Here is a 17,693-nt window from a genome sequence, read left to right as displayed (position 1 = left end):
AAAACTAAGGAAAGAAACATTCAAGCAAACTTGTAAATATTCTTACAACAAGACCAACAATCTGGAAAAGAAGATATCTTGGTTGTGGTTTTGGCTTCTCAGAGTTTGTCAAAGTATGGCATTCTTTCCAAATGTTTTATGCAAATGTGAAACATAGCACAGGTCATCAGCAAATGAAGCTGGATTGTCTGTTCTTGCTTTCCTTCATGATCTCTTTCTTTTCTAAGCAGACATTTTTTGTCTTCCACACCCTGCAATGTTTCACCTTGGGACAGACTAATCCCAACCATCAATTACCATGCAGTAATTGGATCCATGCGGAGGAGTTTGGATGTTCATTGTCTCCACAAAAAAGTGATTGATAACACAAAGAAGAGTACAAAGTTACAGCAGTGTGGGTATTGCTATCTCCCCTTCTGATAGGACTGAGGGTAGTGAGCAGGCCACAGGTACTGTACATGGTGGGTTTGGCCATGCAAGCTTGGTCCCTTATTGTCCCTGAAAGTCCCCACAGCCAAGCAGTCCCTGACTGAAAGCAGAGATGGGGCTGAGATGGATGAACTTTGTGAGGTGGATGGCATCTTCCAGATGGTTTAAGCTCTGCTGGGCTGTCCTGACCTGTTTCTGTTTGGTTGGTGTAGTGAGGTGCTGGGCAATGTTCTTGTAAAATTTAGTTGAGTTGCTGGGCAAATAAAGTGTAATTTTGCTGCTTCTTTCAATTGCAGTTATTTTTTGTAACGTATGCCTAATTGCTTTATTCAACATATATAATATCCCTAACAACTACATAGCAACATACTGAAAGTCCAACTGTGGGCATCTGACATGAATCTGACTGAGTGATGCCAGCTTGGGAAGCAGGCACAATCCCAAATTTTCAGAGATCAGTGCTAATGTGTGAATGAAAATTGAGATTTGTAATTGAAAATTTAAATTATTTTAGACGATTACAGAATGTTGTAGCTTGTTTCAGGAGCCCTCACGTTCTGTGATATCTCTAAGTTAGGGGATTTGAGTGCCTACTTATTTACTCACTGTGCTGCATTCTTGACATGAAACGAAGCATTTTTGTATGACTATTAAAAATGCCAAAAGCTGGGCTGTAAGTAGAAAGATTGCTGTGGCTTTAGTTTAGTTCCAAGCTGCCTGTTCTACAAAATTACTGGCTGACTTTGTGTTGGGTGGGTGACTCTGGCTCTGCCAGCCAAGGAGAGGAATTGGGAAATGCCCAGTTACTGGTTACATACAAGGGCCCTGCTAAACACAACAGATATATACAGTTGGGATGTAATACAAAATGTATATTTTGTATTACATCCCGACTGATCTCAGCAGCCACACAGAGAAGGTTAGTCAGCACTGTGGCATCCATCTGTGTCTTGTGTGCAGCCTGGGACACCACAATATAAGAAAGACATTAAACTATTGGGAAGTGTCTAAAGCAAGGCCACCAAGATGGGGAAGGAGCAGCTGAAGTCACTTGGTCTGCTCAGCCTGGAGCAGAGGAGACTGAGGGGAGAGCTCACTGCAGCCAGCACCTTCCTCATGGAGGAAGAGAGGGAGCAGGCACTGATCTCTGCTCTGTGGTGCCAGTGACAGGACCCGAGGGAATGGCCTGAGGCTGTGTTAGAGGAGGTTTAGGCTGGATATTAGGAAAAGGTTCTCTAGCCAGAGAGTGGCTGGGCACTGGAACCCAGGGACGTGGTCACAGCCCCAGCCTGACAGAGCTCAAGGAGTGCTTCGACAACTCTCCCAGGTCCATGGCGTGGCTCTTGAGGATGGTCCTGTGAAGGGCCAGGAGCTGGACTCGATGAACCTAATGGATCCTTTCCAACTCAAAATATTCTGTGATTCTCTGATTTTGTCCGTGTTCACAGTCGTGGAATTGTCTCAACTATAGCGATGCTAAGAGATGCTCAGAGCAGCAGGGACCAACCGCGTCTCCCCTCGCCAGCCTGGATCCAGCCGGGGGACGGCAATATTCAATGTTCACCGTGACCAAGCCCCGGGAAGGGACGGAGCGCGTGTGGCGGTGGCTGCGGATGGCGGCCCCGTGCCCGGCCCGCGAGGAGGCGCGCGGGGACCGGCGGCGGTGCCGCTCCTGGCGCGGGCCGGAGCGAGCGAGCGAGCGCCGGGGCTGGGCTCGGAGCGAAGGGAGCAGCCCCGCCGCTGGATGTTCCGCGGGGCGGCGCGGGGGCCTCCTGACGGAGCGCGTGTGGCGGTGGCTGCGGACGGCGGCCCCGTGCACCTCGTGCCCGGCCCGCGAACTACAGCTCCCGGCATGCAGCGCTGCCCGCATCCCACCGCCCGTACTACACCTCCCGGCGTGCGGCTGCGCCCGCGAGGCACGCCGGGACGGCTCCTTCCACGTGGTGCGCTGCCCGCGGCCGGGGAGGCGCCCGCGGTTTGCGACGTCCGTTTGCGGCAGCGCGCGCGGGCTCCTGCTGCTGCTGCTGCTGCTGCCGCCGCCCGGTGTGTGCGGCGGGGCGGGGCGCGGCTGCCGGGGGCGGCGGCGGCGGATCGCGGCGGGCGCCCAAGATGGACTATGACTTCAAGGTGAAGCTGACCGGGGAGCGCGAGCGGGTGGAGGACCTCTTCGAGTACGAGGGCTGCAAGGTGGGCAGGGGCACCTACGGGCACGTCTACAAAGCCAAGCGCAAGGACGGGTGAGTGAGCGAGAGGGCGAGCGGCGCCCCGCGGGACCCCCGGGCTCGTGTGTGCCTCCCCCGCTCCCCGCGGCAGCGCCGTGCTTCCTCCGGCCCTGCCCGAGCCCCGGCCGGCCGGCGCCTGGCTCCCCCCGGGCCGCTGCGAGCGGGGCCAGCCCCTCAGCGCGGAGCCGGAGTCGCGATTCGGTGGCGGGTGGGCTTGGAGGAACAAATTTTGTGCCCGAGGAAAACCGTTCCCTTAATGGATTCTCCTTGTGAGTAAGTCAGTGGCCGCTTGCACTGTTCAGCCCGGTCACCGGCTTCATAGAACGGTTTTTTTGTTGTTGTTTTTAACAATGCCTTTTTTTTTTAATATGATTTATTACTTGTAGTCACCATTTTGGGTCGTCTTGCTGGCTGCTTCAGGAGCCAAAGTCTGCTCGTGCTTTTGGGGCTTTAGAATGCTTTAAACCACCTTTTGTGTATGACCAGGTCTTGTTATAGACCTGAGTAAATTAATTTCTTGGCATAAACATTTTGATGAAAGACTTAATGAAACTGTCATTTAGGTTTCCCTCTTCCGTGACATGGCATCACTTGCTGAACAGCGGAACAATAGGAAGTAGGGAGCAGGAGAAACGGGAGAGGCACGGGTTGTTCCCCTAGCAGGTTCTAAATTTTGAATTGCATCAAGTCTTTCTCGTAAAGTCTCACCGCAGTGGTGCTCTCCGTGCTGTCATTCAAATAAGGTGCATTTTAAAAGTCTGGCTATTATTTTTACATTGAATAAATAAACTTTTAAAGCAGGCAGTGGTCAGTCATGGCTAAAATACGATCTGATTGTGTTTACGTAAGCTTTTGATTCTAGAAAGAAATGCTCTGGCCATTACCTAGAGAACAACTGTAGTGAAAATGGTTGCACCTTGTCTTGTCTCTGTCTTAAACATGCTGATATTAATTGCAGCACAGTTACTTCAGCCTGAATTTTTTTGGATGGTAGGAGTCAGGTAACTACTTTTTTGCACAACTTTTGTATTTGGATCCTTCCAACTGTTCATAGGAAAAAAAATCTTATCTTGCCCAAATTCTTTCTATTCTGGGAGGGCCAGAGGGAAAAAAACAACAGTTGTGTGATAAGCTGTTGCCTCAAGTCTCCTTATATGCAGGCACCGATGCTGCTGATACAGCCAGCCCTGGTTTCTGTGCCCATACAGAGATCTGTAATAGGAAAAATAAGTGGAGGTATTGAAAGATACAGCTACATGTCTGATGTTTGTCAGGCATCTTTGAAGCTCTTCAGCATGTTGGACTGCAGCAACGTGTAGGGAATTCAGCATGTCATACTGCTGAAGTATTTCTGGTGAAATTATCAGTCTGCTTGATGTTGTTTGGGAGAAAGTGTTGGAAAATGCTGCTGTTTTGAGCAATTACAGGAAAAAATGGAATTGTTTGCTTTAAAAATGGATAGTTGCTCAAACATGGTTTTACAGTAGGGTGTATATGTTTTTAAATCTTCGCTCCTGTTGATGAGTGGGGAAATCGAGGTACGTTATTTGATTAAAGTTTGGGGAAAAAATATGAGCAATGTATATTGTCTCCTTTTTTCTTTGTGGTTCATTTAATGCCTTGTTTCCAATCCCTTTCCATAATACTTCCCATTTGCCTTTCTGATTTCTGCAAACTTTTTATTGTAGATATCCTGTGTAATTGCCCTTGGACAGTCACTAAAATATGTAAAATAGAAGCCTCCATAGAGGCTTTTGTAGCTTGTAATACATTTGTACATATGTAATCTTAAATTACAAGGGTGGAATTAGGATTGAAGTTGAAGGCTTTGTTTACATCCTTTTATCCAGAGGGAATCAGTTAAATCAAAGAAGCAAATAATATTTACTAATAGTATTTAATGTTCCTGAAGCTGTAGTAACAGATGGATGTATGTTATGTGCTGCGGTGGGGAGTACCTGCAACAGAGTTCAGTATTTGTTTATTACTACATGCATAGATTCAAAAAATACTCTTGCATTGTTTTAGTATTCCCTAAATGGTAAGCAGTGATGGATCAATAGTTTTTTAGTTGTTTCTAGAGTCTATACAGCTCAAACTTTCTTTTTTTATATTTCCCTTGAGCTTACCAGCATTCTTGAAACTTTGCTACATTATTCTAATTCTTAATTTAAATAGCACAAATCTTCTAAGAGATGCATGGTAATTTTTAGAGTACTTTGAAGAGTGGCATGTAGGACTGCAAATATTTTGTTAACAATATTGGTTCAGCTTTTTCTTAAAGACGTTTTCTACTAGGGATGATGAAGAGATAGAAGGATCACAAAAAATAACTAAATTTTAGTAATTCAGTTTGTGCAAATGTGTCTTCTAAGGCCTTTGGTGATAAAACCCAGTTAAAGAATACTAGGAGCAGTACAACTGCAGTCTTCACCTCCTTTTTTTTAATTTTACTGCTTTACAGGTTTTACAGCTGCCTCTGAGGTGCAGTAAGGCAATTGACAACTAGATAGCAGCTGTGTATCCTAGTCCTAGGAAGATAATTGTGTCATTGGAGCTACACAGGAATATGTTGGAGGACAGTGTTTCAGGAATCTTGATGGAGTGAGAATGAAGGTGTCCTGTAGTATCTGTGCTGGTGACCAGATGGGAGTGTAACCAGGGTTTCTTTCATGCCTTGCTCCAAGAAGGCCAGTCCTGCCCTGCGGTGCACTTTGCCGCAAGGTGAGGCTTGGGGTCTCCACTGGTCCATCTCAGAGGATCACCAGGCACAACTCCATGGACAATTCTCACATACTAACTGCCAGACCTGACCCAACTGAGCACCAAATCAGCTGAGTGACAATGTCAGGCATCATACTGAGCTCTATCTGATTCACTGCCCGCAGCAAAATGGTATTCTGGAGTTCTTATTTTAATCTCTTCTATTTTAAGTTTGTGGTCTGTCTAGGTGGTTGAATCTTCCTGGCTTTTTATTGAATGGTAGTGTCTTTTTCATCAGTGCAGTAGCTGCAGTGGGCTCTAAAACCTGCTTAGAGCAAAATCTGTGAGTTGATGGGGTTTATTTTTATAGTAGAAAGGTGTACAAAGAAGCATTTGACTCTAATGGGGTTTATTTTTATAGCAGAAAGGTGTACAAGAAGGCATTTGACTCTAATGGCATACACTGGGAAGGAAGCACAGGCATGGCATGTTAAGCATCAATCTTCAGATACAGGAACTGTTGCTCATCTCTAGTGTTTGTAGGATACTTTACCTTTTTTTTTTTGGTCCAGAAAATGTCAGGTTTTTCCTGCATAAAAGTTGCCTTTTGTGCCATTTGGGTGCTCCTTCAGGAATGCTGCTTGACCCTGCTATGAAATCTACCTATTTGTCTTATGCTGGACTTGGAAAATATGCCAGTGGGTTTTGTTTGGTGAACTGGCATGCAGATCTACTGCTTTTACTTTTTTCTCTGCAGCTCCCTAGGAGCTGAGTGCCAGTCACTGGCAGACTGAGGTGGCAGGACACTGGGGTCTCTTGTACAAGCCTGGCTGCCCAGCTTGTGCAGCACAGGAGGTACAGCCCGTCCTGGGGCTGGCACCATGGTCATGTCAAGCTGCGTTCCCAGGCTTACTGGGATTGGTCTTCCACTGCTTTCTTGGCTCTCCTCTCCCTTTTTATGGTACAGCTATAGTCAGAAATCGGAGAGAGAAGGCTATTCTGTGGAGGAAGGCTGATTGTTTCAGTGGCAATTCAAAGTGTTTCTAAATAATAATTTTTCCTGTGTATTGCATGTGATTTGGATGAGAATAAGAAACTATTGAATGTCCCTGTTAGACAGTATCTAACTTTTTAATGACAATAGAAAAAAAATTATAATTGAGGGTCTTGAACTGTAAAAATGTGCCCTGGTGCTTTATTGAAAGCTTTCCTAATCTCTTGAAAGGGACTTGAATGGTGAGACTGAAGGTGGGAAACCAGCACTAAGCAAACTGGTCCTGTCCTAGTTGTTGTCAGAAACTGTGAGAAGTGATGTTGGTTCCAAACACAAGTGGAATTGGACTTTTTTTTTTTTGTAATTTCAGCATTTAGAGTTCTGTGTTGGAAGTATTGCTGTCGGAAGGGGAACAGATTATTTAATTCAAACCTACTGACACGTTGTAATTGGCGTTATGAAAATACGTCTTGCATGCTTCAAGCAGTCAAATCTGATCTCCTTTTTTTCCCCTTGAGGGTCTGTATGAGTTGTAAAAGAAGCAGAATGGTGGAAATCTAGTAGATGTCCAGTAAGTTCTTGGGTTGCATAATCTCTGACATGTCATAGTTTATACCTACCGATTAAAAGGCTATTGTAAGACTTTTGATTCTCTCTCAAACTCTTGTATAAAGAGAAACTGAAGGGATGGGGAATATTTGTCTTGGAAAATAGAGAAGGCAGAACCGTTTAAGTTAGAAAAAATAATGAATGGATTAGGTAATGTGCAAGATTCTTTTTCTATTCTTGTTTCACAGCATTTGAAGATGGATGACCTGGAATGTTTTTGGAAAACATAAATATTTTAATGCAGTGTAGATAAACGGCATAACCTGTCGTTGAAGGGAAAAGATAACAGCACAGTGTCTGTTCTATAATGTTGTCCAAACCAGTCACTTCTGAGCGTTGTTACATGTTCTGACTGTGGTAACTGTACAAGTTAAGATGCTCGCTTCGAGGTCAGGCCAAACTCCGTAGTGGGTGCAGAAGAGCCTGCTTTTGCTTGCTTCAGGAATTCTGAGTTTTGGTGGTGTTTTTATTCTTTTAAACACTAAACCACTTTCTAGCCCTTCATAAGGTGGTTAGCAGATTAGTTCTAGTTTGTCTGTGTTTGTGAGTGTGTATTAATTGAGTTACATTGGATGAGTAATCACTTACTTTGTCAAGGTCTGTATCAAACTGATATTTACTGAGAGATACATGTCAGATTAAGTCTTCTTTTGACTTAGAGGTGGGGTAACTGAGAGGTGTTTTAAAAACTTTTATTCTATTTTTAGTCTCATGTGCAGGGTGAGACAATACAGATGTTACAATTTACGCTATTACAGTTAGAAGCTATTTTCTAATTATAATACATTGTAAGCATTTCTTGGCTTTGAGAATTTTCTACAAATTAATTTCCCAGAGTATATTTACATAGAGTATATAAATTTCCAGACAACTCTTGTCTTCTCTCAGTGGTGATTTTGTTGTTGTTGTTTTTGGCTGAATGTTTGTGTGTTGATTTCAAGTGTTTTGACCCGAAGCAGTTGGTGGAGATTGCAGGCAGGTGGTGAGAACCGCAGAGCTGGCATGCAAGCCTTTGGCTTCTGACTCCTGTCAACAGTGGTGTGGAATTTCTAAATGCCACAAACTTTATTTATGTTTGTAATATGTGGTATTATCTTCTTAAAATATATGCCCCGAGTCTCTTTTGGATGCTTCACCGTAGTAGTTACAAAGTTCCTAATTAAACTGTATCTACATAATGAGGTAGGCATGCCAGATTGCATAAAGTCTTGTGCTCTTACATTTTTCTGGTCAACCACTCTTTTAACTGTCTTCCATCTTCTTCCTTCCCTTCTCACCCAGTTACATGACTCCAGGCTTTATAGGTTTCTAAGGTCATGTGGTTGAGAGAGTCCTGCTGTGGCCTTTGGACCTTATTTGGTGTGATCTTTTGTTATCTTGTCACAGATGTGTTGATTTATTTTCATACCCTGCAGCAAAGGTGAGTCGGTGTTTCATTCCTGTCTGAAGCTTATGACAAGTACAGAGAAGAGGCTATGAAAATAGTGTTGCAAAACAACAAAGAAAAACACCAAGGTTTCCATGTAGTTTGATTCTGGACTTAAAAATTACAGTAATATCTGTAAATAGTGGGGGCATGCAGTGGCTATCACCTGTACGTGATTTCCCATTAGAGAACAGGGGTTAGTTTTTGAGGGTGCTGATTGTACAGGAGGTGCATATTGTCAGAGAACAGTGCTGCTGATAAAAGGCTTGCTTTTCTTTCTGGTAGCCTTCTACTGTAAATCAGCCTTGAGTTTAGAGTAGAGAAGCCTGTGTTTTGTGAGTGGATGGGAATGAAGTTTCAGTTTCAGGCTTCATCCTGCCAGTGCTGTACCTCTCGTGCTCCTCTCCCCCCACCGTCCCCCATCTTTTCTTTGTGAGCTTGGCAAGTAATGCTGCATGTTACTGCTACGTGCAGGCTGATAACCATTCAGGAGGGTTTTGTGTTCTGGCTGGCTAGCCTGCTGTTCTCTCTTGTCTCCTCCAAGGCTCAACAAATGGTTTCTGAGACCATGTCAAGCTCCATAATAGCACATTTGGGATTAAAGCCCTAGCTTTATTCATAGTTACAATTTTTTGTTAGGCTACTTGTGAATGAATTGCTAACTTCTCTGTGTTGAGGCTTCCCATTTGAGAGATAGCTGCTTGAATTTGGAGATCACTAGATGATCTTTAAGGTCCCTTTAAACCCAAACCATTCTGTGATTTTATTAATAAATATATTGAATTTTTTACAGAAGCATATGAAGTCCTTAGTAGCTTATGTAGGAAAGGTGCTGGATAGATCATTTAATATTCTGCTTTTTTTTTAAATGGAGGATTCTACTGATGTTGCCCTATTTTATGTTTTTCTTTTGCATATCCTAGTGAAAGACTGACTGAACCATAGGAGTATTTGGATGCCAAAGAGTGCTTGTAAAATTGTGTGATACTCAAGCAAAAAAGATACTGCTGTTCAGAAAACAGTTTCTATTCAACAGCTTCTTAACAACCTTGAGTGTTAAGTGGTAGTATGGCAAAGCATATTGTGCAGTCAGTTTAGAATTTGCAGGAAAAGAACTGTATAAGCCATGATTAAAGCTGCAGATACTTTTTAAAGGACAAAATGTTCGAGAGAGCATAATGATTTTCTCAACTACAGATGCTAGCCTAAACATCAAAAATTAAAATTATCCTTGAAAAAACCGCACGTTTTGTGAACAGGCAAGAACACAGCTAAAGGTCACTGAAACAATCTGCCTGTTTTTCTGGGAAAGCTCTGCTGTGTGCTTGTAACACCTTGCATACAAGATGTTGACATTTGAATAAAGGACACTTGAGAGTTGCTCTAAAAATGAAGACTCAATTCATTACTGTCTGTGTGAAAAATAAGTGCAGCTGAGAACTTGAAATACAAAAGGATCTGAATTGCAGAAAACTCTTGATTCCATTTTGTATTTCTGGCCAAGATACATTTTCTGTGAGAGGCATAGCCTTACCCTGTGAGTGGGGAGCCTTAACTTCAGATGTACTTCCAGTTACGATTTGCATTCAGATAACTGGATAATCCCACAATGAAGCCTTGGAAAGTCAGGTTTCATCAGCTGTGTTTTCTCACAGAACTTTTGTGCTAGGTGTGGAGTTTAATCAAAGCAGCTGGAGCAAGCTTTACGTGGGGGGACTTGAAGACAGCAAGGCAGCAAACTTGTCCCTGACTGTAATTTGAATCTTATCTAACTTTTTGTACTTGAACAGCTTGGCTTTCAAAATCTCTCGTTTCTTTTTGGGTGAACATCAATCCTATTAAAGCAGGGCTGAAAAAAACAACCCCTCGCAATTAAATGTGCTAACAGCGCCATTCACTGTTATGTTAGTTCCATTGTATAAAAGCCCAACTGGAAGCTTATGTGACTCTGCCAGATGAGTGTCAGATACCAAAAGACGTTTAAAAAAGACCAGCTATTGCAACACGGAAAGGTCTGTGGGTAGAGTGTAAGGGTGGGGAACAATATCATTAGGACTGCATTTACATCTGCCTGACTTGTTTGCCTGTGCTGTGTTGGATCAGTGAGGCTGCAAAGCAGAGAATGCAGCAATGAACGCCTTGTTAGTCTCATTTAATTTAGGTACGTGCTTTTGGGTGGGGAGGAATGCCACGACAAAACTTCATGCTAGTGAGTAGTTACTTAGTGAAACAGATGGGGCATGCACAGAGGGGGGATCAACTTGGGACCTGGCCTACAGTAGGTTGAAAGATTAGATGCAAACCAGTACTTCTGAGGACTGTCTGTGACAAACATGGCTTGTTCTTTGCTCCTGGTATATGCTAAATCTATACAGGGATAAAAAAAAAACAACAAACAAACTGCTTGAAGTACCACTTCAGTTGAAACAGAAAATATGAGGCGTGATGGTGGGAGGAGATGGCCTCTCAAAGCTAAAAGAGAGCCAAGATGGTGAAGTGTTGCAAGCTGCCTGGGAACAGTTTTTGAAGCTTTGCTGGGCTCTCAGGACTGAGGGTGAGTAGGTACTCTAAACCCATCAATTAAAAAAATGTGACATGCTGAAATAGTAGAATAAAGGAAGATCTTGGGAGTGAGGATATGTTCTTTGAAAAATTAAGTCTTCTGTGAAGGATGAATAAAGAAATAGGAGCTAAGTGAATGTAGACATTATGAAAGAACTTAAAGGATTAGCAGTCAAGACAGTGATTGAGGGATCTGTCTCAAACTTAGGTGTTCATGAAGTACAGACAGTTGTCAAGGTGAGATATCTTTGCACATCGGAAGGAGTACATTTCTGACCAGAAAGTATAACCCAGTGCTTTAAATTGTCCCAGTTATGAAAAACTGGAAAGAGGCAGTGGTGAGATCAGATTTGAAAAGGACTTTCTGGAAAAGTGGAAACTACTAGTTGGTAAGGTGAGCCAGAAGCAGAGATAGTGGACCCATGGTAGGTACTGAGATGGAGAGAACAGTCTTGCAAAACACAGTCAGCACTTCATAAGTGCATTAAAATGCATCAATGGAGTTAATATACAGGCTAAAGACAATGCAGTTTATGTAATCTTAACTATATTTTCAAGAGGCATCCTGTTAAGCTTCCTACCAGACATTAAAGCTGAATTTAAAGGTGGTCCTTCTCTGGATGGAGAAGTTAGAGATGTGAAATAATGGTGAGAGGTCATTAGTGGTATCTCCCAGGAATCTGTGCTGCTCAGAAGTTTTGTTTGGAAATCACTTGCCATAAATAATTGGGGAGAAGCATTGCTGATGAGTGTTACTTGGGATACTGAAGGCAAGGACTGATCATGAGGGCTTTACCCTGAATATCGCAATCTTCCAATAACACATTCTACTTGATGTGGAGCTATTTGTATGGGAAAATGGTCCTTTCTTTACACACACACAAGTTAATTATTGTTTAAGAAAACAATTGTGGAGTTCATAATGACACTTAATGGAAGTGCCAGTTCAATGCAAGCAATTGCTAAAAAGCAGAGAGAATCTCAGAACTTAATAGCAATGAGTAGAGCACAGAGCACAGTGCCATTGTTGCTGTAAGTCTTATTTTCAGTATTGTAGGTGCTTCTGATTCCTTCATTACAGAACCAACAATACTCAGGAATGTGGAGCAGTGTCTGTGTGAAAACTTCAGTCATTCCCATGGACAAGGATTCTTTTGTCTGTGAGAGCAGGGGACAGGCAAAGTCTCTAAAATCTTGAGTGTCGTTGAGAAGAAACAGTTGTTCAGTGACTGGATACATTTCTGAAAGAGAATTCCCTTAAGGGCAAATAAATAAGTGAATATAATCTGTGGACTTGCAGCTCCTACAGTAGCAAGTTTGTGACTGTTAGGCTTTTTTTAAAAGCAGCAAATATGTTGCTTCTTCCGTGTAAACCAAGTAATGTAATAGATTTGACTACTGAAGAAAAATGGACCAAAAATAGAAATTACCCAATGAAATTACAGTTTTCTGGAATGTAAGATCTGTGCTTTAGCCCAGTTTGTAGTTGATGCTTTGAAATGCTGTGCACTCTTTATGCAGTTTCTGAAGTGGTACAAATACTGAGGTGACTTAGGAGCAGTCTGAGAAGAGAAGGACAGTGCAGATGAATTACAGCAGTCTTTTCCTTTAGAGATAATTTGTATAGGCACTTTTTGTTTTGTTTCCTATAAAAGTACTGGTAAGACTGCCATAACCTTTAGTAAAATACCATGGAGCTTTGAGTGTGGAGCAGGGATCTGCTGCCCATCAGCTGATCTCATAGGAATGATCTTCATAATAGTGTGGCTTTAAAAAACTAGGTTTTAGGCTGACTCTCAAATTGCTGTTTTGTGTAGTGAGAGAGGAAATTGCAGGGCTATGGGTGAGATGGTCTTTTTTCTCAATTTTTTTCCCCTTTTTTTCTGTGTTTTCAGTTATGGACAGCCATACTTCCTGTGGTTTTACTACTAGAAAGCAGGGTGTGAAGCGAGTGGTATCTTGCTTTTTGTGTCCTCCATCTCTCTCCTCTACTCATTCCTTTGCTGTCTTTTGCTCTTACCACATACTTTGTTAATGCTGGTTTTGATACTCCTCATACCCTGCTGTAAACGGACAGAATTAGATAACTTATGTTTGTTAACTTAGTTAACATTAATTAACTCCTTTTCTAGAAGTAGATAACTTAGGAAAATGCAGGAGGTGAGTCCTCTCATGGAATGTGACATAGATCAGAGCTGGCATAAAGGAAGGGAATTTTTTGGCTGGGAGCAGCAAGGCAGAGATGTTGAGAGGAGACCTTCCTTTTGACCGCAGCAAATTCTTAGATCAGAAGAACCACATTTACAGTGCATCATTGAATTTACTTGCTTGCTTTGAACTTCCTGCCAAACTACATGTTGTGGTAAAAGTTGTTAATTAAAAAAAAAAAAAAGAACAAAAGGAAAAAACGGAATCAGTAATTGCCATTTACCACATCAGCCATCTCAGAAGCCCTTGTGTTTGTCTTGCTGTTGATGGTTTTTCCTCCAACTTTGGAAATTATTTTTCTTTACCCACTAAAAGCTCTGATTATTGGAGGATTCATTTTGAAATAGCAAGGCTCATGCTGAGAATACTTCCTATCTGATAAAAATAATGATGCTGTTCTGGCCCAGCGATCTTGCCATGTCCTCCTAAGTATTTTGGGAGTGGAAAAAATATTGATGCCTTAGCTAGACCTTTAATAAATTCAGTTCTATTAATGCATTTTCCCCTGGACTAATTTCTTTGTGTTAACATTGTGGTGAGTAACATGAGCTTTTATTTTCACATGACATCTTATAAAATCAGATCCAATTCCGTGAAAGTCAATGAAAAACTCTGCACCTTATATACTTCTATGCTTTTGTAAACGTTTTTATTTTTGCTTTTTTTAGAGCACACAGTCTAAAAATTGCATATTGAAGTGTTAACTAGACACATTCTGAAGCATTACTTTCAGGATAAGCTGTATGGGTGGGGTGGCAGTAGGGGGCTAACAGCAACAATGGAGAGCACAAACTGTCTTTTTTTTCCCCCTGCTTTTGCATTTGCTGTCTTTTGCCTCTGCTTTTTCTGTGCATCATGTACACTTCTCCAAAAGGGGAAAAAACCCAGTCCTTACCATGCAAATTTATTGAAATTTTGTCTTAGAGAGAAATCTTTTTTTCTTCTGCTGGATTGTTTAATGTTTACATTTTAATATGATCTTTCTGCTAGACTTTAAGTTTTTTATTCTGCTAGAACTTATTGACAGACTTGCAAGATAATCACTGCCTAGCATTAAGGCATTTATTTTTGTTACATCTCCAGAAAAAAAGAGAAAGGAGAGAACAGCAGGGTAATTAAAATGAAATAGGAAGTTTCTGTCAATTTTTCTGAGTTTTTCAATGTGCAAGTTTTGCAGGGATGCTGTATTGTTTGGGGATTTCATTCAACTCTAGCAGATTCTAGACAGTTGTTCACCACTTTTTTTTTTGTTGGTTTTTGTTTGGTTCGTTTTTGTTTATTTTTAACATGCTTCCATGCATTTTTATTAATATTTTTTCGTGTATCTTTCATTTGAAGTTGAAGAAGTAAATAACATTTATTTCTGTATAAATAGGGAAGCAGTCTGAAATCTCCCCTTTGGGAGTGAGCACCCTTGAGTGTGTGACAATTTAAAGAGGTCCTAATGCTGGCATCTGTATTAGAATGGGTGGAAGATACTGCTTTTAGTGGCAAGGACAAATATGAAAGAAGTCGCACTACTTTATGAACTGAATTTATTCTCATCCACTGATTAACTAGTACCAGCTGCACTTTATTTCCTTCTCATCCTGGAAAGAGATGTTCCTTTATTTTCATGTTCTCTTTGCAGGTAACTTTGTAGAGGAGAGAGGAGTTGTAAACTATTCTTTTTAGCTGGAATGCTTAAAAAAATAGTTCAGATTCACAGATTTTCTGACTGGGTTGTATTATTCATAATCCTTTCTCATATATTAATATATAAGAGGCTTTCATGACAAAATCTGGGATTTTATCTCATTTTTGGCAGATTTCTTCTTTAAAAAGAACAAGCTAGAATTTATGATGGGATAAACTTTAAGCTGGTTGTAAATACATTTAAATACTCAGGGCTTGAATAAATCTGAACTTTTAAAAATAGTCATGCTTTGATTGTGTGAAACACAGTTTATAATAGAGAAGATAATGTTAACCTATTTCCTGTAGGTTTAATGCATGTTATAGAACTGCTGCATTTTTCAAAATGTTTTTAAGTCCAGTCAAATGAAGAAGCCGTAATTTGAGCTAATATTTATCTTCTGATTTGGTTTCGTCCAGCTTATTTTAGCCAGTTAAATGTGTTCACAAGACAAAACCCATGAGTGGCTATTGTAAAAGTAGATATCTGTAGAATAATCAAATTTTGGGAATTTATATTCATAATATGCATACAGCATCAGTAAAAGTAAAATAACTTTCAAGTCCTTCTTAAACCTCTATAAGAGAAGAACATAATTTTAGTTTGTATTGTTTCCCTATTTTGAAAAGTATGTGGCTTTAGCTATGGTGAATTTTTCCAGTTGTCATAGTTTCTTCTGCAGAGGGTGCTGCACTTAGCTGGCAAATGTGAATGCACTGCATCCAGCTGATGTAGAAAAAAAAAGTTATGGTTAGAAGATAACCTAACGTCATCTTAAATGTGGACAGGAGCTGCTGTACTTCTGCTATGTCTGCTTTTCGTTTTTAGATAATTCCGGTGTTCATTTGAGCACTCAGCAGGCCACTTCAGTGTACTAATGGGGCAGAAAGTGTACCAGGGAAAAATCTGGAAGTACCTTTCTGAATAAGGTCAGAACAAACTCATCTCTATCAGAAAACAAGTGCCTGGGCTCTAGCACAAAGGACAGGAGTGTGTGTGTATGAAAAAGGGGTTGTTTCAGTAGCAACTCATTGACTCAAAGCAAGCCACTATGCAAAACTTCTTGGTATTTTTCAGTTCTTTTTGTCAACATAATTGGAAAACATTTTGATGTATGAAAACCAGCGGGTTTTGTAAAAAGGAAATTACAAAAAGATGAAGTGGTTGTCATTGCATCATTGTTAGCTCAGATATTTTTGAGAGAATGATTTATAGGATTTTGGTTTTTTATTTTAGGATTACCTGAAGGTACAGGGTCAGTGATGAGACTTACTGTGCGTGCTAATTAGCTTGAGAAAAGTTTTGACCTAAATATGTTTCTGGGAAGTCAGGTGCTTATAGTGTGACTTCTCAGCTGTTGTGCCCAGTAGCTAGTGTATTTTTTCCTGTACAATTTATTTTCTGCTGATGCACATAATTTTTGCCATTTGACTGTTACCCTCCATCTTCATAGAACTGTTATATCTCATTCTGCAGTTATACCTGTTCAGCATTGTACATTGAAATGTATGCAGTGATAACCACTGGGTTCCATACATTTAAATGGCTTTACAAATTGAAACTTCTCTCATTCTTAGCTGTTGTGACAATAACCCTTAGTAAATTTAAATTCTACTGCATTCTGCAGTTTTAAAGACAGTTTACTTGCTTTTTGAGGATTAACCTCAGCAGCTTAGCCCTATGCAGCTGCTTGCTGTCCAGGCTCTCTCGTATGGCCCTGCATGTATGATGAGATCATGTTGCAAGCTTTGCTAAGGTCAAGGTAACATCCAGTGCTTTTTCACTGTCCTCTCATTGTATGGGACACTCAGGTTGATAAGACACAACTTATCCTTGGAAAATCCTTGCTAGTTCCCAGTCATTTGCTTTCCTTAAAGCTTCTAAGGAGGGTTTGCTGCATAACCTTTTCATAGACTGAGATTCAGCTGGTTGGCCTATGATATCACTGAACCTTTTTGCCTTTCTCAGAGAAAGTCCCAATATTTGCCCTTTTCCAATGATTGGGAATCTGCCAGTGTGCACTGTGACCTTTTGCAGATGACAGAGTGGCTTTACAATGACATTTGCCAGTTCTGTTAAGCACCCTTAAATGCAGCCCACCTGCTCACGTGGATTTGAGTGTGTCCAGTTTGTCGACTTTGTCCCTAATTTGGTTTTCTTCTACTTCCTTTCACCAGGACTGTGCCACTAGTGTTGGGAATGTGTAGTTGTGAAAGTGTGCTGTGATGTGAAAACCCATGCAAGAAGGCCCTGAGCCTCTTGTGTCCTTTGCCCCTTGGTTCTCCAACACACTGGGTTGGTAGTTAATAGGTACAAAATGCAAAACAATTAGAACTAGTGGTATAAATAACTTATTCTGGCAAGATTATTTAGTGCACGAATGTGGTATTGATAATATCTGTGGGAAATAGATAATTCTGTTCTTGCAGATCATCATTTGAATGGATACCAAGTCTGTCCTCATCTTGCTGTGCTTTCCAGAAAATCATGTGTTCTTATGGTTTGTATTTAAATGTTTGCTGTGGTTATATCATGGGCATTTAGTATAAAAGTATTAAATCTTTCAGTTTCAAAAACTGCATTTGTGCATTTATACGCTTCCCAATAATTGAATTACTACTTCCTGTAGACTTCATTGGTCTCTTGTATGACTAGGGTGATTCTAATTTATTTAAAAATAAAACCAAAAATTACCACTGATGTGACTTTGGAGAGGAGAACAGGGAATGATATCACTAAATGAAAATGCCAAGTCTCCTAAATGTTATACTTTGCTGTTGTGTTTGATTTTCATAATTTAACATGTATAAATAAAAAAACACCCTATACATGTTTTATTAGTAGGCTTATGTTTCATTATAATTT

At 41.0% G+C, this 17,693-nt stretch overlaps 1 protein-coding gene across 5 annotated transcripts in view; it reads left to right on the top strand.

The window, feature by feature from the left end:
* Positions 1-2,443: 2,443 nt before the first annotated feature.
* Positions 2,444-17,693, top strand: part of CDK8 (cyclin dependent kinase 8) — a 69,740-nt gene continuing 54,490 nt past the window's right edge. For 2 of the 5 annotated variants that reach the window (XM_039718516.1, XM_039718518.1), the window contains exon 1: positions 2,444-2,666. In XM_039718516.1, the coding sequence (XP_039574450.1) occupies positions 2,539-2,666 (128 nt within the window). In that variant the 5' untranslated portion in view covers positions 2,444-2,538. The remainder of the gene's footprint in view (positions 2,667-17,693) is intronic. The other 3 variants (XM_039718517.1, XM_039718519.1, XM_039718520.1) reach the window with 2 other exon arrangements.

This window comes from Passer montanus, unplaced genomic scaffold (assembly GCF_014805655.1).
Source record: "Passer montanus isolate IOZ18808 unplaced genomic scaffold, ASM1480565v1 scaffold4, whole genome shotgun sequence".
Classification (NCBI taxonomy): domain Eukaryota; kingdom Metazoa; phylum Chordata; class Aves; order Passeriformes; family Passeridae; genus Passer; species Passer montanus.
This window is presented reverse-complemented; position numbering and strand designations above follow the sequence as displayed.